Here is a 21,496-nt window from a genome sequence, read left to right on the forward strand (position 1 = left end):
CCCAGCTGGTATAAGTTGTCATAGCTCCATTGCTCTCAGTTCACACCAGCTGGGGATCCGGCCCTGCCTGTAAATTAACCTCTTTTTCTTTCAGTCTTGAACTACTGCTGGGAACTCAGCCAGCCGGCCTTTACCCTCTTGCTGTACCACTAGTAATTCCCATGGGTTTGTTATGTGGTTGTGTGTCATATACAACACACGCCTGCAAAGCCACAGAACTACTGGCGTGGGGTCTCTATGTGTCGCGTATCATTGTGACCTTGCGTTTTAGCCACGCTTGCTTCAAAAGCCTGGCTGGGATTTGGCCACACATCTTTAATTAAGATAATCTCATAATTAAGGCTCAGATTTGGTCGCAGATAGTTTTAGTAAATTCACGGAAGCCTGTGACCTGTCCGTGACTTTTACTAAAAATATCCCTGACAAAATGGGGAGGGAGGAGGGTCCAGCACCTGCAGCCTCTGGAACCCCTGCCACCCAGTGCATCTGAGCCGCTGTGGGGTCCCCTTCCCGTCGGTGACGGCTGGGCCACTGCAGAGATCCCCGCTGTCCATGGCGACTGGGAGCTCCGGGGTCCCCCTGCCGTCCACTGGCTAGGAGCTGCTGACAGCTCCAGCCCTGGGGCAGAAAATGTCACTCCTGGAGGTCTCTGGAAGTCATGGATTCCGTGACCTCCGTGACATAATAGTAGCCTTAAGCTATAATTACTGGGATTAGATTAATTTTAAAGCCGTGCTGCAAAGTCTCAGCCTTGTTGTAAAGGATCCAAGCTAGGGGAAGCCAAAACAAACACGCCCCCTTTAAGAAGGTCTCAGGGAAGGAGCAGCCTGAATACATTTCACAAGGCCCTGGTTCACAGCTTCTAAACTTAAGAGTCAGCAAACAACGTCTCTGGGCCCATCCAGGCTGGTTCCCAGGACCTAAGAGAAGCTACAGCCTGCATAACTTGTAGTCCCCTCCTTCCTGCTCAATTTCCTCTTCCTGTGTAAATAGCCCACCCCCAGGGCAAGGTAGGGTAGGGGGGATCCTTGTACCCAGCCTGACTTCAGCAGTCCTCTCCAGACAGTTCCTTCAATGGGTAGTGCACCCCGCCATGCCTGTCTTCACTGCAAAGTTCACTTGTGTTATAACTCGATTGTTAACTCAACCCCCGTCCACACACAAAGAACCCTTTCTCCCGTGTGGCGATGCTAGTGACATGCGCTGGCTGGCCCAGCTGGGGGTACAGGCTAATGTCCGACTGAGCACAACTTTGTCATCTGCTAACATGACCACTCTGTAATGTGGACACAGGCTAGGGCAGCAACTCAACTCCTGAGTGCTCCTAGTCCTCCAGTGTCTTCCCACAATTCCCCTTTGGCTGCTTGTCCTTGCCATCTACCTGTTCCCTGACTGGAAATCACCTATCAGTTCGTACGGGCCCCACTTACAATGAGAGAACGCTGAACTCCTATTAAATGTTAATCCATTTTATGGGCTGTCCAGGGAAGTGCGAATATTTAAACCCAGACTGGACTCACCCTTGGAGTAGAGGGGAAAATAATACAACCCAGGCTTCTCAACTCAGACAGCTGGAGGACAGCCCTCTTGCACCAACTGACCAGCTTTCCCCAGTAAGGATCCGATGTACGGTTGCCCTGCCCCTTGTGCAATCAGATACCCCAGTGCAAAGTGAGCGCAATCAAAGAGTTTTCACACACTCTGATGGCACAAACTGCAGGATGATGGTGAAACAGGCCCCAGGAGAAGAAGCTGTTGGGGGAGAGAAACATTCTGGAAAGACTTGACACGAAATGAAACACCAGATTGAACAAAAATGCTATTCCAGGCACTTGGTCTTTCTTCTTATTCTTTATATCTTTGTCTGTGTTACATCTCTGGAATTTCGAACTGGCCTCTCTAGCTAACTTGAGTAATGGTCTCAAGTTGCAGTGGGGGAGGTTTAGGTTGGATATTAGGAAAAATTTATCACCAGGAGGGTGGTGAGGCACTGGAATGGGTTACCTAGGGAGGTGGTGGACTCTCCTTCCTTAGAGGTTTTTAAGGTCAGGCTTGACAAAGCCCTGGCTGGGATGATTTAGTTGGCGATTGGTCCTGCTTTGAGCAGGGGGTTGGACTAGATGACCTCCTGAGGTCCCTTCCAACCCTGATATTCTATGATTCTAACTGCATGCCCAGTAAGCGGAAGTGTTGCTAAAACTGTCCCATGTCAGCACCTGATGTTGCATTCGCTATCACGATGCTACACTGGTCCAGTTAAAGGACATCCTAATTTAGGGGAATGTATTGGACAATACAATACTATACGTTGAAATGAGTCCGACTATAAGTGTGCTCTTCCGCCCCCTAGTGGTGGTTGGGCCACATATAGAGGTTGATGGCCCTACTCCAACTTTCGGTAGTAAAACTGTATCTTTTAGCTCCTACAGTAGATGCTCATGATTTCAGTGCCAGAGGTCCCGAGGTTTGATTCTTGCTGCTTGCAACCCACTCGGGTGGGGGCAGCATCACACAAGCCAGGATCTAAATCAGAACTTCCTCAATACACTGCTCACAGAGCTTCAGATCTAAGGGTTTAGATCAGGCCTAACACTAAATTCAAGTTAATTTTTAACTCTTCAGGGGGCTACAGCATTTGTGAAAATAGATGGCAGAATCCCCTCTCCCCCCCCCCAAGATTTAAATTCTCAGATGAATGATCGAAAAGACTAAACCACGCTGCAGAGCTCTCTCTGCAAAGCATGAGAAAGCAGTAGTGGTCAGAAAGGTCAAAGCAGCCGGAAGTTTGTTGTTTACTGAGACTTTAGCTGTAACGTATTTGTGGTTTGTTTAACCCACAGACTCACAGCTTCTGAGTGTAGATTTTCCAACTAGCAAAATACGTTTGGTTTGCTGCAGTTTTTCACTAATGTACTTGGTCAAGAATAAAGACTGGAACGGATCCTTAGCTGGTGAAAATCAGCCAGAGCTCCTTTGGAGTCAACGGGCCAGATCCCCAGCGGGTGTAAATCAGCATTGCTCCACTGAAATCAATGGGGCTAGATCCCCAGTTGTTGAAAATCGGTGCCGCTCCACTGTAGTCAAGGGACCAAATTCCCAGCTGGTGCAAATTGCCATCGTTCCATTGGAGTCAAGGGGCCAGATCCCCAGCTGGCGTAAATCAGCATAGTTCTATGGAAGTCAATGGAGCAATGAGAATTTACACCAGCTGGGGGCCTGGCCCCTTAGCTCCATTTTCCTTGCAGTTAGTTGGCAAATCATGCATGGGGGTAAGTATCCCCTGGACCAGTCTGTTTGGGCATCACACACGCAGGTGACATTCATAGCTGGAGCTCCTCTACATACTGAATTCTGCTCCGGGGTCTGCCTGTCTCCTGCTCATCCATGGATGCAGCCCCGGCCTGCTACCCGTGGGGAGGGGAGCGGCCATCCGAGAGCACTTACTGCATGTGCTGGTCATGCAGAACGACTATGCAGCACTCACAGTGCATGTCTGGACTCTGGGAACAGGAGTAGCTCAGCTGTTCTCACACGGTCATTGCCAACGTGGGGTCTGCAGCTGGGCTGTGCAGTGCAGTGGGCTCTGACGCATGGCATCTGGCGGCCGTGCGTTTTCACATTCACAGCTCAGAATGTTGTCATCAGCAGCACCAGAGCCTCTGCCCGGTTTTCACTTCTAGCCCCACTATTGACCTAACCTCCTGCATTGGAGAGCGGCCCAAGCTGCTCACGCACTGCAGGAATTGTTCTGGATAGCTGATCTGCTGTTTCTTTAATCAGTCGGCCCCTTCAGGAAGTCACCCCATGACCTTGCTGCTCAGAGTCACAGCCTGATCCATTTTGACCGCAGCCTTCCTCACCTCCAACACTGGTAACCCCCTGTAACTCTCCCTACGCAGGGCCGAGCCAAGTGACAAGCTTAACGACTAGCACAGCCATACGGCACTTGGAGGGGCCTCTCTCTCCTCACGCACGTTGAATCACTGACGTGGACAGGACAATCCACTTCTTTACCAGATATCGCCTTTCACAACAGACATTCTGGTCGACGACGGAGGGTCAGAGCCTGGCCTAACTCCACCGGTTGACAGCCGCAGGAGATCTGGCTCGGTGCGTGGTCAATCCACACATGAAAACTGTAGCTTATCCCTGTCACCATACCTGATCATTCGGCTATCAGTGCAGAAAATATTCTCACTGGCACGGTTATAAGATTGTGCTGAGCTCTCCACAGTGGGCTTAAGGAACCAAGCTAGAACGTGGATTCATAGATCATTAGGCCAGGAGGGACCACTGACATCATCTGGCCAGAAGATGTCCCTCAATTAATTCCTGCTTGCTCTAAAACATGGGTGGGTGCAGGTTTGCCCCTCCCCATGCGAGAAATCCATGCTGGGCCACTTGTAGGGGTCGATCGCCATTTACAACAAGGTCCTTTTGCATCACTCGGACCGTGTAAAGGGGCCTTAAAATGCGGGTTAATTAGATATACGCTCATTTCAGGCTCCTTTGCGCCACCAGCGCGGCACAGAGGGACGTAGTGACAATGCGGAGGCCTCTTGCACGGGCTGGCGGCGGTAGGGTGGCGTGAGCATATCTCGTTTATATTTTTAGATACGCGTTATATATATTTTGTTTTTCAAAGGTGTAAACAAGTTGCCTGAGCTCACTGCCTGTGTCTGTGCGGTTTCCTACCTCACCCCACTGTAAGAGCAACAGCGCGTTTCCCATGAAATGGACCTCGCTCTTTGAACAAAACAAAACTCGTCAAAAGGCGGGCGCTGCACACTCTGTGTCACAGACGCCCGGCCTAGGTGACATTTCAGCACTGGCTCTCGCAGCCCAGCCTGGACCCCCCCGGGCTGTACATCCTCTGTACACACACCAAACCTGCCGCTGGCTGAAAGCAGCCAGGGTTACTTAGCTGCTGCTGCCTGTGATAATGATAACATCTCTGTGATACTGTACTCTGCTTCTGATATTAAAACCGCAGTTCCTTTAGGGTCATTCCTTGGCTGGTTGTGCGTTAGATCACGCCTTCAAAACCAGACCAGGGGCAGCGTGATCGTTGGGCAAAATCCTACATGCCGGCAAAATTCAGCGTCAGCAGGAGTTTTTCCTGAGTCAGGACAGCAGGCTGGGTCTATATCTCGTACGATTAGTCTCCGTTACATTTGGGTCCCTTTACACAGTTCTGGCAGTGAATGAGTTAGGCCCACTTATGGGCCCCTTGACACTACCAGGGCAGCGCTTCATTCGTAATGAAAGAGGTGCCGGGGATCAAGCCATTCGGTGCCGGGACTCAAGTCATTTTTTTACATTCGGAACGGATGCAGCGAGCTCAGAGATGCCGGGGCGACGCACTGCCAGGCCTAGAGGAGACGGGACTCAGCCCTGGCAGAAATTAAGCTCTGGTAAAGGGGTTTAGTGCAAATGAGAATTAGGCCCCCCAGACTCATTGTAAGAGGCTCCTGTTGTAGTGCAGACAAGCCCATAGAAATCATAAAGCTATATAAGCACAGGGGCCCAGATCCGCAAAGGTCTGTAGGTACCTAACGCCCATTGATTTCAATGGAAGCTAGGAGCTTAAACACCTTTGAGGATGTGGGTCAGTGTCTCCCCAGCATGGCCCCGCCTACAGAAAGGACCAATCATCACCCTCCCGCAACACTAACTTCCAGCTGTAGGGTGCTTTCAGGATTCCGAAGCACTCTGCAAGCACTCACCTACGTTTGACCTCAGCACATCACAGCAGGGGCCTCAGCACCAACAGGACCAGGCCTTTAAACAGTCTATAGGAATTTTGTCATCCACAAGGCACTGGAGATAACTCCTCTCCACTTGCTGACAGTGTACTGGGCACCCTCTGCCGCTGTTCAAGACCCCAGTTTTAAGTCTGTTCAGACAGAGGGCCCCCTCCTGCTGCCTTGTGGGTAAAATGAGCTCAGGTCGAGGCCCTTCGTCATTCATTTTTTTATTGGCACTCGTGACGTGCAGCAAGTTTAGTCCCGCTACTAAATGAAATGTACAGGGCCCGATTCTGCTGCCCGGGACACCATTGTGAAGCCGGCGCAACTCCACGGACTGCCACAGATTTACACGGGCACAAGTGAGGGCAGAACCTGGCCTGCGGGATTTGCAAAGTCCCCTCTCAGCCACACTACGTTGAGCTGCAGCATCTCACCAGCTGAAAAAGGCACCGGACGCTTTAGTGACGAGATTGAAGTTTTAATAAGTAGCGTGATGAGAGTTTGAAAAGAGCAGTCTGTGATTCAAATGGGCACATGGGCAGCCTCAGTGGCTAGGGAGAGCCCCTTTTATTGATTACCTGTTATTATTAGATGGCACAGCCCGTGGGCTTCTAAAGATCTGGCCCTTCAAGAAAAGCAGAAATCGATGGAGTAGCAGCCCCAGTGCTCAGACAGAAGGCCTGTCCTACCAGCTCTTTCTTGATCCCGCTTTACCATTCATAATCTCAGCTGACATGAATGATGCATCACATGTCATTGCAAAACAGCAGCGGGTCCTCTTGCTAAGGGATGTGGTGGATTCTGCAGGCTTTATGTTCAGATTGGGTGTCTCTCTAAAAGCTACACCACAGCTCAAACACAAGTTATGGCCTTGAGGTTCTCTGGTCTATGACTCAGGAGGTCATGATGGTTCCTTCTAACCTTCACATTTATCAGTCGAGGAATCTGAGGGAGTCAACTCTGCCCCCCCCCGCACCCCCAGAGGGGTGAGGGATTTGTTCCTAAATATGAGCCCTGGTTGAAAACTTTCCATCTAAATTCTTTTTTCCCTTTTGACAAAACCCAAATCTTTGATTTTTTTTTTTGGTCTGAAGATTGAAAAGCCAGAAATGTAATCAGTTTGGTTTGTAGCTGAAAATGTGTTATGGGGTTTGGTGGCCAAACAGTGAAAAAAAAATCCTTCAACAAAAAGTTAACATTTGCTGCAGAAAATTTCAGGAAAAATGAAATTTTTTTGCTTTTATCAAAATTTTCCATGAGGGGAAAAAAAGCCATTTTCCAACCAGTTCTTCAAAATATGCAAATCAACTGAAAAGTCACCTGTATAATTATGCCCTTAGCACCTGTCAGGGACTAATTCTTAGGGGGATTTTCTGACATTTATACTTTAAACAGAGAAGAGGAGAGAAAAAAGGATACAGCCAGAAAGAGCCTTGTTACAGGTTGGCTAATCTCACTGAGATCAGCAGAGAACAGTTAGTTCCCACGTGTGGATTCCCCTGCACTCGACAGTTTATGGCTTTACACTCTTCCCTCTGGCCGGTCGCTGCATCTTGCGCCCATCACGATTCCGCGAATCAAAATCCAGATGAGCGTATAAGATTCCACCCTGTTTGGCGACATTTAATAAAATGAGCCGCCTCCTTGTAAAATGAAATGAAACAAGCTGAGAGAGAACAGAACACGCAAGTGAGTTTGGCACCCATGGACCTTACTAAAAATTCCTTCAGTCTCTTATTCTCCCGCTTTTCCTATAAACGGTGTGTGTTATGAAAATGGACAGTGCCTCTGACTTTAAGAACTCCGTGATAACATTTTGCTCTCCTCAGGGCTTATGCGCAGCTCACGGAAATAACAAAAACTCTCCGGTTCATTTCAGTTAGCTTTGGATCAGGTCTCAAGCACTTTTCAGTCGAGAATCTTAAATGTTCTATTATTTATTCGTTAAGTGCCACCAATATGCCTTGCACTGTATAAGACACAAAGGCTCAGATCTTCAAAGTATGTAGGTGCCCAACTATGGGAGGGAGGCACCTAAATACCTTTGACAATCTGGGCCAAAGCGAAGACAAACTGCCCTGAAAGAATGTACAGGCTGAAACAATAATAAATTAAACGTCCTAGTATCCATGTGAATTAGGTCTTGTTATCTCTTTTTGTACATATGGGGAAACCGAGGCACGGAGCAGGTAAGTGATTTGCCGAATGGCCAAGTCTGTTAGTAGCCAGGCTGGAAATAACACCTGTAGGCCCCCAATGCACTAAGGTGAAGGACCCATTAGAAATGCTTGAGACAGACACATTGATTTAGACAGAGATGGTTTGTAACGTGACGTACCTGATTCTCCTGTGAAGCTGGAGGCGCTGAGCTCCTGGGCGGCAATCCTGGAACAGACAGAGAGAGACAAGGGTAAAAGTTCCTCTTCCACAGTCACTCCCCCAGCTGTAGTTCATTGACTAATGGTGCATCCGAGCTGTGGGTGCGCAGGGCACCACCATGCATGGCAAATGGAGAGGGGCTCATTTGAAATGCTGTGCTCTTTGTGAACTATACACAAGCTACCTGGGCCATGGGCGGTAGAAGCCTTTCTACATCGCTCCCTTTGTCACGGAGAACAAAGCCATTCTCCCGACACAGGAAAGTCACATTCTGAGCTCAGACTTGGTGCCCATGAGATTAACAGTGTGTCTGTGTAGCACATGGGATAACACTCGTAAACCCCAGGAGGAGGGATGGAGTGGGATCGCTCCCTGCAGGAGAACGTTGGGGATGGGCAGTGTTTATTACCTAGCCGGGAAGGGCAGAGGGTCCAGATGAGACTCAGAGACACCGTCAACAGCATCAGGGCGCTCAGCACAGCCAGGGACACAATGGAAGGCAGGCAACTACTGGTGTGGGCTGTGGAGGTGGATAAAAGAAACACACTAAAGGCTTCCTTCAGCAGTCCTGCCTACACCCTTCCAAGAGGCAGTGTGGCCTAATGGATAGAGGACAGGGACTCGGGAAACCTGGGTTCTGCTCCCGGCTCTGTCATTGGCCTGCTGGGTGAGCGTGGGCACATCACAGCTACTCTCTGTGCCTCAGTTTCCCCATCTATAAAACGAGGCTAGTGATACTGACCTCCTTTGTAAAGTGCACTGAGATCGACAGATGCACTAGATAAGAGTTAGACATTTTCTGTGCTCCTGTTCCCCATTTTACTCTCTAAAGAGTGAAGCTACAGGAGCCTTCAGCACCTTTCACCCTCTCTGTTGTTCCCTTTTCATCAGGCCAGTGATTTTCCCTGTAATCAGAATCTTCTCTGCACCTTCTGCCATCTACAAAATCCTCCCTGTAGGTCTCTCCTCACCGCATCATCTCTCCATCACTTTGCATATCTCATTGGAAAACATCTCTCTTCTCAAATGCCTCTCAATTCCCCTTTACTCCTGATATTTATTATTATTTAACTCTTGACAGTGCTTTATATGGACAGTCTGGGAGAAAGCTGCCCTACAGATCAGAGTTACATTGTCTTGTGGTCCCTGTAATGTCTCAATTCACCTTTCCCCAAATTCTCTGGAGAAATTCTAATTAAGACATAGAATATTTCAAATTTCTGTAATGGAAAATCACATAGAAGCAGCTCTCAGCATGGTCACATCCATATTTTACATCTGAGTTTCCATTACCCTCAAATATAATATCACTTACCTGCAGGATACCTGGTACTTTTCTTCACACTGTTGCCAGAAGAGTTGAATTTGACTTCACAGGTGAAATTCTTCCCACTGGTCCAGGTGTCCATGGGGACGCTGATGTGATTTATGAGCGTTAAAGATCCATCTTTTGCTTTCAATGAGCGCATCAGCCCCTGTTCCTGCAGCTCCCCAGAAACACTCCAGGAAACATGGACTGGGCTGGACACTCCATAGATCACACAGGCCAGATTCGCTGTCCCAGTGACTTGACTGCCACGTGGAAATGGGACCAGAAGCATCACCCAGCTGCTGTTGGTATAACTGTCTGAGCAGAAGGAGGTGCGAATTCAGTGTGATGATCAGATGAACTGCAGTCTGATTAAAGATGTTAATCTCCCACTAAGAGACAAGGTGGGTGAGGTAAAATCTTTTATGGGACCAACTTCTGTTGGTGAGAGAGACAAGCTTTCGAGCTTCCACCGAGCTTTTCTTCAGATCTGGGAAATATATTCAGAGTGTCATTTCCCAGACCTGAAGAAGAGCTCGGTGGAAGCTCGAAAGCTTGTCTCTCTCAGCAACAGAAGTTGGTCCCAGAAAAGATATTACCTCACCCACCTTGTCTCTCTAATATCCTGGGACCAAGACAATTACAACAACACTGCATACTATCATTCACTAAGACATTAATTCGAAGGAACAAATCTATTTTGAAGAAGGAAATATGAAATCACCATGCCAACACTAACTAGGATATAGCACAATACGTAGCTGCACTACCTAGAAGGAAAAATTTTGTGCACTTTTATAAATTTCATTGACTTTTTTTTAACTCAAAATATTGTTTCATGCCATCATGGCTCTTAGGTTAGAAATATTCCCAACCTGGGTGCCTTGAACAGTCAGAGAGAAACTTCAGTAGTTTATTTTCAGCACTTTTCATCAACTTTCAAGTTTTAACATTTTTAGTTAAAACTTATTCCTTCTGCACCCATAGCATTTAATGTTTAGCTGATCTGTTTGGCTTAAAGTATGCTTTCTCTTTAGCCATTCAGCAATAACTATGGTCTCTTGTCACATTTTAATGGGAACATGAAATATGCTTTGTCAATCAGTTGTTAGTTTCCTTAAACAAGGTATGGTTCCTTACCTCCAACAATGAGTGTGGATCCATTCCCGAAAATCAAGTAGCTGGTAATTCTAACTGCACAGTAGTAAATGCCAGAGTCAGTCTTTTGAATATTGCTGATTTCCAGGGTCGAGCTGTGTGTCTCGTGTTTGCAAACAAATTTACCTACTTTTTGATCATCCAAACAGCTCTTAATGCAGGTGGGTGTCTCACCTTCTCTTCTCAAATACCAAACTATGCTACTTCCTCCTTCCAAGTTTTCTGTGGAAGAACAGTGCATCTTGGCGGTGTCATTAACTTCCACAAACTGGATCCGCTGAGTCTGGTACAGATATAACTGCACTCCTAGCACTGGAGAAATAAAATATCGTTATAGTCAGTGTCCGTCAGGTCTCCACCTGCCACAGATGGACTGGATAGCTCAGCAATAGAATTTACTTAATCTGATAATATTTATCCCCTGCATCCCAAATACTTAAAAAAGCTGCTCTAATTTTGTACAAGTGAACGGAAATACAATTAAAATCCAGCAAAAGTTTCCAAACATATCATAGATATTCAACACTGATGTCCTACTGAAAAGGCTGTTTTCTCAATTCCAAAATTTAATGCAGGAGTTTTACCTAAGGAAGATAAAATGAGGTATTTCGCAAAGATCATTTTCATAAAATAGTAGGACAAAAATCCTGACTCACTGGCCCAAAGGCTGATGCCCAGTGCACTGCTGCAGTGACTGGGTTCAGTGTCCAGTGAGGAACGCCTCCGAGGAGGATGTGCTGTGGTGATAGACACTAGATGGGTGGGTTTAAGAATCTACAGAGGCTACAGCATTTCTTGTAGAATTTGTCTGGATTCCAGCGGTACAGGGGTGTTCTATATGATTTAGAATAATTTTAAATATTCAGAACATGGATGAGCTATATAAACAAACCCACATAACTTTGGAGCATAAGTCCCATTGATTTTCAAGGAAAATGCTCCTAAATCACTTAGTTCTTTTGACGGCCCCAACCTAAGTCTCCACTCAGCTTTCCATGTTTGGGCCACTGTTGCTCCATACTTCTTGGTGCTACAACGCAGGCATGTAATGACCATTTGGCATCTTGTCTTGGCGGACTTAAATTGCCCTTTAAATCATCAAACTGAAAGCTCTGACATGTTTGAGACATAAGACAATGAAGGATACAATTTTCAAAAGTGACTTCAGGACAGATTTTTCAAAGGTATTTAGGTGCCTATAAATGCAGGGAGATGCCTACTGGGATTTTCAGACATGGCTAAGACTGTTAGGTGCCTCATTACTACCGAAGTCAATGGAAGTTAAGCGCCTCCCCTTGGATCTAGCTATAAACTGGATAAAAATGAGCTGAACGGGGCTGGTTAGAAAGCTGCGTCTGGCTGCACAAAGCAGGGAGAGAGAAGTAAAGTGCATCTGTTAATGTCCTTTCTGAAACAGCTGACAATAGAGGGCAACGTGGGCTAGTGATTAGAGCAACTGGGCTCAAAAAAGAACAGATTCCCTAAGTGACTCGGCCAGGTCTCCTTAGACCACACCCCACTTCTGAGGCTGCCATGAATGGCTGCAGCTCCCCTGGATCGATCTGTCACAAACTCCTTCCAGGCAGCTCTCTAAAGCTGGGGACCATCACCCTTCCTTCCTTCCCTTCTACCCTCCCCTGCCTGCCTCCTCCCATGGTTGGGGAGTGACCTGGGCTAAATCCTGCAGTCCCTGACTGAGCAATGTTAAGTGGAAGCAGGAGTTTGGCCTGACGAAGGACGGCTGGACTGGCCACGATTCTGCCTGATTTCTAGCCCAAGGGCATTACTCACAATGACACAGCTTCCCCTTTGCACCAATGTAAAGAGGAGTTTAGAGGAGCAGAAATTACACTCACACCCACTTCCAGGCCCCTGTGCATTACCGTGGTGGAAAGGGGCTTAGTGCAGATGAGAATCAGGTGCCCAGGCTCACTTTTAAGGGGATGAATGTTGTCAGTGGTTGTACAGATAAGACCACAGAAATCATAACGCTATTCGAGCACAATGTCTGCCCAGCCCAGTTCCTGTAAGGGCCTGTTATAAACCTCCCAGTAACACTGACTGACAATGGTAGAATAACATATTTATTGCTCTAAGGATCCCAGTGCAATGCGTTACAACATACAGTGCTTTAAGGAACTGAACGTAGGAGCTGATCCTAACAGCTGCTGAGCACCCACCACTCCCCTTGACTTTGCTGAGTGTGGCAGGTGCCCAGTATATCACAGCAGGTGCCTCAGCACCATGCAGGATTAGGCCCTTATGCTGTGTTACTCCTGGGGGAATTCTACACCACTGCACGGCGCAGAATTTATGTCCCCCGCAGATTTCTTTGCTTCCCTGCAGAAAAATGACTTTCTACAGGGAGGCAAAGGGAAGCCACAAAAGCAGTCATACGACCCTTCCCAGCAGTATGTTTTGGGTGCCCAGGGCAGCCAGCAGAGAGGTAAATCACTGTGGGGCAGGAGGCAAGACTGGGTAAGATGGGAGGATGGGCTGGGGAGGATGGGACTTCCTCTTCCTCTGCACAGCATCCAGGGCCGGGTCAAACCCACCCCCAGATTTATCCCCCTGCTGCAGAAAGCTCTGCAAAGTCCCCCCCTTCCTGCACCCATTGCTCCTCAGCTGCAGGGGGAGGGTTCCCTGTACAGGGAGCTGCTCCCCCATCTGCCCAACCCCTGTGCATCCAGACCCCCCCCCCATGCCCTGACTCTACTGCCGAGCCTCACCGCCCACACTTAGAACCTCCCCCTAGCCAGGTCCCTCTCCCCCTGCACCTGGACCACCCTGACGAGCTACCTGCACCCAGATCCCCACCCCAATGAACCCCAACAAGTGGCACCTGGATCCCCTTCCTCACCTCACTGAGCCCACTCACCCAGCATTTGGACCCTACACTAAGCCCTCACACCCAGACCCCTCTGATGAGCTCTATCCCCTCCCAACCTATACCCCCCCCTTGCTGAACCCCAACCACCTTCACCTGGACCCCCCTGCAGAGTCCCATTACCATTGCAACCAGAACTCCCCAACAAGCCCCTGTGCATCCAGATCCCCCCATTCACTCAGATCCCCCACTGAGCCGCCTGCACCGAGAATGCCCCACACACCCTCTGAACCCCCACCTGGATCCCTGCACACCACTCCCCTCCAAACTTGGATCCTGCCTTGCTGAGCCTGCCTGCCCACACCTGGTGCACCTGGAATGGAGGGGCAGGGCCCTGGGGTGTTTCTGGGGCAGGCCGGGTCATTGCGCTGTGTCAGGGTTGGGTGCAGCCTCACCGCTGAGTCTGTGTCCTGGGGGGAGCTGCACAGTGATCTCCCACCTCTGTGCAGCCAGTGGTCTCTGCTCCCCAATGCCATGCTGGAGCCTCAACATTTATTGACAAATAAAATTTGCATTATTTTAAAATATTGTGTGCAGAATTTTTATTTTTTTGGCGCAGAATTTTTATTTTTTTGGCACAGAATTTTTATTTTTTTGGCACAGAATGCCCTCGGGAGTAGCTGTATATAGCAATGTCTTCATCCATTGTGGGGGTGGAGCGGGGCAGCTGTTTAACACCCCACAGCAGCACTGGGCAGTGGCTTGGGGCACAAAGTGAAATGGAGCCATGTAGCCATCTGCAGCTACAGGAGCAATTTTACACTTTTAATGACCAGACTGGGGCAGAAAATGGATTTCCCACCCCACACACATTTTCAAGAGATCGAAAAATGTTCTTGTCTCGAACTGAGATGAAAAGTCAAAATTTTCTTGAATCAAAAATCATTTTTGGTTTGGGTAAAAGGACGCATTTTGGTTTAATAATTTTGGGATGTTTCCTTTCTATTTTGAGCACATAAAATGAAGATAATGTGAAACTGTAAAATTTTGTTCAACTATAATTAGCTTAAATGTCTGAGCAAGATGTCATTTTGAACTCGAGAACTGGAACTTTTCATTTTGCAATTCTGAAACTTTTTTTCATGTAAAAAAAGTCATCAAAACGGACCCTTTTCCCTTGGGAAAAAAAAATCTCCATTTCAACAAGTGGACATTTTCTGACAAAGAAATGTTTCCTCTAAAGATTCCTGACCAGCTCTAGTGATCACCCAAATGGGAAGTTATTCTCGTCTTGCTGAAAGCATCCTCAGTGACTGCAAGTCACCATTCATTCAAGACCTCAGTTTGAAGGCTCAGTGAAAATCTGGTGCCTCCTGCAGCCCCGTTCGGTTCAGTATGTAGGGAAACATGAGATCAGATTCTGGCCCTTAGTCATTCACTTGTTACTAGCACTCTGATTCACAGAAATGTCAGGGTAGAAGAGACCTTAAAAGATCATCAAGGCCCAGACCATCCCTGACAGGTATTTGTCCAGCCTGTTCTTAAAAACCTCCAATGACGGGGATTCCACAACCTCCCTTGGACGCCTGTTCCAGAGCTGAACTAACCTTAGTGTTAGAAAGATTTTCCTAATATCTCCCCTAAATCTCCCTTGCTGCAGATTAAGACCATTACTTTCTGTCCTTCCAGTGGGCAGGAAGAACAGTTGATCACCGTCATCTGTGAAACACCCCTTATCACATATGTGTATGTAACAAGTCGCATGTAACACATTTGTTGTGTCGTCCTTCAAAAGAAACACAGACGCTAAGTGGGATAGAAAGGACCAGATTCTGCTCTCAGAGACACCGGTGTCAATCTGGAGTAACTCCACTGACTGCAACAGAGCTCCTCCAGGTTTACACTTCTGCAAACCAGAGCAGAATCTGGCCTAAAGCATTTAAGAGATCACCTTTCTTATTACACAATAAGCTGATTTTGATGCATTGACCAGGTAAAAGAGGCAACACAAACATCACTAATTGCATTTCCATCACTTTTTAATGAGGACAAAATGACAGCTTGAACCACAACAAGTTGTGATGCAAACAGGCAGCGCGTGCAGGCTCAGGCACCAGGAGAGCTCCAGTCATTGATAACGTGTTGTTATTGTTAGATGGTGCAGAAGGGCTGGCACATGGGCCTCTGTGAATCTCGCCCGTGGGCTGGCACATGGGCCTCTGTGAAATCTCGCCCTTGGGGAAAAGCAGCAGACTCTAGAGAGTGTTTCTCAACCTTTTGGATACCAGGGACTGGCTTGCTGCCTTCCTAAACTGTGTCAGGAAGATCTCAGGGACCGGCGCCGGACCATGGACCAGTCGTTGAGAAACACTGCTCCAGAGGTAGCACTGGAGTAGCAGCTCCAGCCCTAGCCTGGGGAGAGATTCTCATCCCTGCCAGCTCCTGCATCCATCCTTCCCCTTCACAATCCCATTGCACGTCCATGTAACATTACAGCTGAGAATCAGGGGAGCTGGGAGCTGTGGCATATACAGGGGCTGCATGTCCCCTCTGCAGGCTCCTGCCGTCCGGCCTCTCTCTGTGCAGGGAAGCTGCAGCCGTTCAGCTGTGTCCGGGTCCCTCTGCAGATGTGCGGAGGATGATGATTGTGTTACCATAGCACCCAGGAGCCCCGGTTATGGACCAGACCCCTCTGTGCTAGGTGCAGCACAAACACAGAACAAAGAGACAGTCCCTGCCCCAAAGAGCTTCCAATCTAATACACAAGTGACGTGTAAAGTCATCTACACCCTGATGCCTTTATATCCCAAAAGGAGATTTCCCACCTGACGAGGCTGGACTCTGTGGGGATCTTCTGACCTTTTTATTCTAAACAGAGAAGTGGAGAAACTAAAAAAGAAAGGAGACGGAGACGGACAGAGCCTTCTTCCAGCTGCTACGTCTGACACACATCAGTTCCCACGTGTGGATTCCCCTGCACTAGACAGTTCAGGGTTTTACACGTTTCCCTCTGGCCGATCGCTGCATCGTGCGCCCGTTGCGATTCCGCGAATCAAAATCCAGATGAGCGTATAAGATTCCACCCTGTTGGGCGACAATTAGTAAAATGAGCCCCCTCCTTGTAAAATGAAGGGATACAGAGTGAGACAGAACCGAACATCCAAGTGAGTTTAGCCTGATGAAAAATTCCCTCATCTCTGATTCTCCTGCTTGTCCTATAAACTGTGTGTGTTTTTTAAATGGAAACCAGCGCTGGATTCTGACTTTAAGAACTCACCTGCTGAAAATATTTGGCCAGATGCAAACCCCATATAAATGGACAGTCTCCTATTAAGGTCAGTAAGCTTTGGATCAGGCCCATACCACCTTTCACTGGAAAATCTTCATGTGCTTTACAAATATAATTTCTTATAGCTCTTTATCTTTTAAATGCCAAAAATGTTCCCAGCTGCACACAAAACCCCTGTAAAGGGCACAGTCAGAACCAATAAAACATCAAACTTCCCATCATCCTTACACAATAAGTCTTGTTATCCACTAATTACACATGGGGAAACTGAGTCACCGAAGAGTAAGTGACTTGCCCACTATCCCACAGTAAGTTAGTAGCAAAGCTCACAGTAGGACTCCGTCCTCTCTCCCTGCTACTCCAACAGCTAGACCTCACTTTCACCTCCTCCTTCCAGATCAATCAGCTTAGGTGCCAAACACATGAAGTTGATGGATTAGAAATGCCTGAGACAGACACAGTGACTTAGACAGAGATAGTTTGCAAAGAGCCGTACCTGGTTCTCCTCTGAAGCTGGGGGTGCTGAGATCCTGGGCTTGAATCCTGGAACAAACAAAGACAACAGTAAAAGTTCCTCTTCCACGGTCACTCCCCCACCTGTAGTTCATTGACTAATGGGGCATCCGAGCTGTGGGTACGCAGGGCACCACCATGCATGGCACATGGAGAGAGGCTCATCAGAAAGGCTACTGCTCTTTGTGAACTATAGACAAGGTGCCTGGGCCATGGGCAGTAGAAGTCTTTCTACATCGCTCCCTTTGTCACGGAGAACAAAGCCGTTCTCCTGACACAGGAAATTCAAGTTTCAGAAAACAAACATTCTGCAATCAGTGCTGGTAGTTGTGACATTTGCAGCATGTTCATGTGTTGGATGGGACAGTAGCAAGCAGGGGAGTAGGATTTCTCTCTGCGGGAGAGTGTCTGGGCTGGGCTGTGTTTCTTACCTAGAGTGGAAGGGCAGAGGGTCCAGACGAGGCTCAGAGACACCAACAGCAGCAGCAGACCAGCACCAGCCGCAAGGGGCATGATGTAATGTGAGCACTTGCTAGCAAAGGCAGTGGAGGAAGCTAAAAAACAGACACAAGTGGCTGACTTGGGTAAAGAGGGTTGTGATGCCACCACATCCAGCTCTTCCCTCCTGATCCCCATTTCACCACGTGCCTTAACGCCTGAGGAACGAGGCTACAGGAGCCTTCAGCACCTTTCAACCTCTGTGTTGCCCCTTTTTCCGTAGGCGAATTCTAGTCTCCTGTAATCAGAATCTTCTCTGCACCTTCTGCCATCTTCAAAATCCTCCCTGTAGGTCTCTCCTCACCTCATCGTCTCTCCATCACTTTGCAAATCTCATTGGAAAACATCTCTCTTTTCAAATGCCTCTGAATTCCCCTTTACTCCTGATATTTATTACTATTTAACTCTTTACAGTGCTTTATATGGACAGTCTGGGAGAAAGCTGCCCTAGAGATCAGAGCTGCTTTGTCTTGTGGTCCCTGTAATGTCTCAAGTTTCCTTTCCCAAAACTCCCTAGAGAAGTTTTAATTAAGATATAGAATATTCCAGCTTTCTGTGATGGAAAATTATATATAAGCAGCTCTGATTGGGGCAACTTTACACCTATTTTACATCAGAGTCTACATTAGCCTCATATATCATATCACTCACCTGCAGGATACCTGGTACTTTTCTTTACACTGCTGCCAGAAGAGTTGAATTTGACTTCACAGGTGAAATTCTTCCCACTGGTCCAGGTGTCCATGGGGACGCTGATGTGATTTCTGAGCATTAAAGATCCATCCTTTGCTTTCAATGAGTGCGTCAGCCCCTGTTCCTGCAGCTCCCCAGAAACACTCCAGGAAACATGGACTGGGCTGGACACTCCATGGATCACACAGGCCAGATTCGCTGTCCCAGTGACTTGACTGCCACGTGGAAATGGGACCAGAAGCATCACCCAGCTGCTGTTGGTATAACTGTCTGAGCAGAAGGAGGTGGAGAATGCAGTGTGATGATCAAATGAGCTGCAGTCTGATTAAAGGTGTTAATCTTTCACTCAGAGACACAAGGTGGGTGAGGTAAAATCTTTCATTGGACCAACTTCTGTTGGTGAGAGAGACAAACTTTCAAGCTGCCACAGAGCTCTTCTTCAGGTCTGGGAAACGTATTCAGAGTGTCATTTCCCAGATCTGAAGAAGAGCTCTGTGTCAGCAAGAAAGCATGTCTCTTTCAACAACTGAAGTTGGTCCAATAAAAGATACTATCTCAACCACCTTGTCTCTCTAATATCCTGGGACCAACACAGCTAAAACAACACTGCATATCTGTCACTAAGACATTAATTCAAAGGAACAAATGTATTGACGAAGGAAATATTAAATCACCACACCAACTGGGATATAGCACAATACGTAGCTGTACTACCTAGAAAGAAAATTGCGTACAATTTTATACATTCTTTAAACTTCATTAACTCAAAATATTATTTCATACAAAAATAACTCTTAGGTTAGAAATATTCCGTACCTGGGTGCCCTGAACAGTCACAGAGAAACGTCAATAGTTTATTTTTGGTACTTTCAGGTTTTAAACATATATTTTATAACAATAAATGTTATTATATAACTTCTTTACCCATAGCATTTAATGTTTAGCTGATCTGTTTGGCTTAAAGCATGTTTTCCTTTGAACCATTCATCAATAGCTGTGGTATCTTGTCACATTTTAATGGGAACATGAAATATGCTTTGTCAATCAGTTGTGAATCTCCTTAAAGAAGCTGTGGTTCCTTACCTCCAACAATCAGTGTAGTTCCATTTCCAAAAATCAGGTAGCTGCTGTATTCAAATGCACAGTAGTAAATGCCAGACTCAGTCTTTTGAATATTGCTGATTTCCAGCGTCGAGCTGTGTGTCTCGTGTTTGCAAGCAAATTTACTTACATTTTGATCATCCAAACAGCGCTTAATGCAGGTGGGTTTCTCACCTTCTCTTCTCAAATACCAAAACATGCTACTTCCGCCTTCCAGGTTTTCTTTGGAAGAACAGTGGATCTTTGCGGTGTCACTAACTTCAACAAACTGGATCCGCTGAGTCTGGTACAGAAATAACTGCACTCCTAGCACTGGAGAAATAAAATATTGTTATAGTCAGTGTCCGTCAGGTCTCCAAGTGCCACAGATGGACTAGATAGCTCAGCCATAGAAATTACTTAATCTGATAATAATAATTTATCCTCTGCATCCCAAATACTTAAAAAGCTGCTATAACTTCAGACAAGTGAATGGAAATCCAATTAATATCCAGGAAAAGTTTCAAAACATATCATAGATACAGTATTCAATACTAGTGTCCTCATGAAGAGGCTGTTTTCCCAATTCTGGAGCTTAATGCAGAAGTTTTACCTAAGGAAGATAAAACCAGATACTCGGCAAAGATCATTTTCATAAAAATACTAGGACAAAATCCTGACACACTGGCCCAAAGGCTGATGCCCAGTGCACTGCTGCAGTGACTGGGTACAGTGGCTCGGTCATTTCCAGTGAGGAACGCCTCCGAGGAGGATGTGCTGTGGTGATAGATACTAGAGAGGTGGGTTAAAGACTCTGCAGAGGTTACAGAATTTCTTGTAGATTTTCTCTGCATTCCAGTGGCACAAGGGTTGGGTATAATGATTCAGAATAATTAAACATCCCGAATATGGATGTTGTAAATAAACAAACCCACATGAGTTCAGAGCACAAGTCCCATTGACTGTCAAAGGAAACTGCTCCTAAACCACTTAGGTCCTTTGACAATCCCAAGCCAAATCTCTTCCCAGCCTTCCATGTTTGGTTTGTTGTAGCACAGTTCTTGGTGGCACAACACAAACATGTAATGATTGTTTGTTGTCTTCTCTTGGAGGACTGTTAACTTCACTTTAGATCATCAAACTGAAAGCTCTGACATGTGTGAGAAAAAAGACAACGTAAGACATGATTTTCAAAATAGTGTACGTCCAATTTTCATAAGTGACTTCGGGACAGCTTTTCAAAGGTATTTAGGTGTCTATAAATGCAGACAGATGCCTAGTGGGATTTTCAAACATGGCTCAGAGGGTTGGGTGCCTCACTCCTACTGCAGTCAATGGAAGTTAAACGCCACCCCTTGAGTCTAGCAATAAACTGGTTAAAATTAACTGAACGGGGCTGGTTAGAAAGCTGCGTCTGGCTGCACAAAGCAGGGAGAGAGAAGTAAAGTGCATCTGTCAATGTCCCTTCTGAAACAGCTGATAACAGAGGGCAATGTGGACTAGTGCTTAGAGTAATTGGCTCAACAAAGAACAGAATCCCTGGGTGCCTTGGCCATGTCTCCTTAACCCGCACCCCACTTGTGAAGCTGCTCTGGCTGGTGGCAGCTCCCCTGGATCGATCTGTCACAAACCCCTTCCAGGCAGTTCTCTAATGCTGGGGACCATCTTCCTTCTTCCTTCCATTTCCCTCCCTGCCTTCCTCCCTCCCATGGTTGGGAAGTGACCTGGGCTAAATCCTGTAGTCCCTGACTGAGGCAATGTTAAGTGGAAGCAGGATTTTGGCCTGACGAAGGATGGACTGGCCAAGATTCTGCCTGATTTCTAGCCCAAGGGCATGACTCACAATGACACAGTTTCCCCTTTGCACCAATGTAAAGAGGAGTTTAGAGGAGCAGAAATTAAACTCACAGTCACTTCCAGGCCCCGGTGCATTACCATGGTGGAAAGGGACTTTGTGCTAATGAGAATCCGGTCCCCAGGCCTGCTGTTACGGGGCTGAA

At 47.1% G+C, this 21,496-nt stretch overlaps 2 protein-coding genes across 3 annotated transcripts; both read right to left on the reverse strand.

Moving 5' to 3' along the window:
- Positions 1-7,042: 7,042 nt before the first annotated feature.
- LOC117869782 (immunoglobulin alpha-2 heavy chain-like) lies at positions 7,043-11,217 on the reverse strand. The gene is made up of 6 exons (XM_034756875.1): positions 11,181-11,217; positions 10,579-10,908; positions 9,445-9,756; positions 8,539-8,649; positions 8,089-8,135; positions 7,043-7,359 (listed from the first exon to the last, which is right to left on the reverse strand). Exons 1-6 carry the CDS (start codon positions 11,215-11,217, stop codon positions 7,264-7,266), a joined length of 933 nt encoding a protein of 310 aa, XP_034612766.1. The 3' UTR covers positions 7,043-7,263.
- Positions 11,218-15,504: 4,287 nt separating this feature from the next.
- LOC117869693 (immunoglobulin kappa light chain-like) lies at positions 15,505-21,492 on the reverse strand. 2 transcript variants are annotated; one of them, XM_034756746.1, is made up of 6 exons: positions 21,405-21,492; positions 19,500-19,829; positions 18,375-18,686; positions 17,657-17,779; positions 17,209-17,255; positions 15,505-16,507 (listed from the first exon to the last, which is right to left on the reverse strand). In XM_034756746.1, exons 2-6 carry the CDS (start codon positions 19,714-19,716, stop codon positions 16,412-16,414), a joined length of 795 nt encoding a protein of 264 aa, XP_034612637.1. In that variant the 5' UTR covers positions 19,717-19,829; positions 21,405-21,492; the 3' UTR covers positions 15,505-16,411. The 2 variants fall into 2 exon arrangements, with proteins under 2 accessions (XP_034612637.1, XP_034612636.1); XM_034756745.1 differs by lacking the exon at positions 21,405-21,492 and adding an exon at positions 20,110-20,191.
- Between the last annotated feature and the right edge of the window lie 4 nt (positions 21,493-21,496).

This window comes from Trachemys scripta, chromosome 24 (assembly GCF_013100865.1).
Source record: "Trachemys scripta elegans isolate TJP31775 chromosome 24, CAS_Tse_1.0, whole genome shotgun sequence".
Lineage (NCBI taxonomy): Eukaryota > Metazoa > Chordata > Testudines > Emydidae > Trachemys > Trachemys scripta.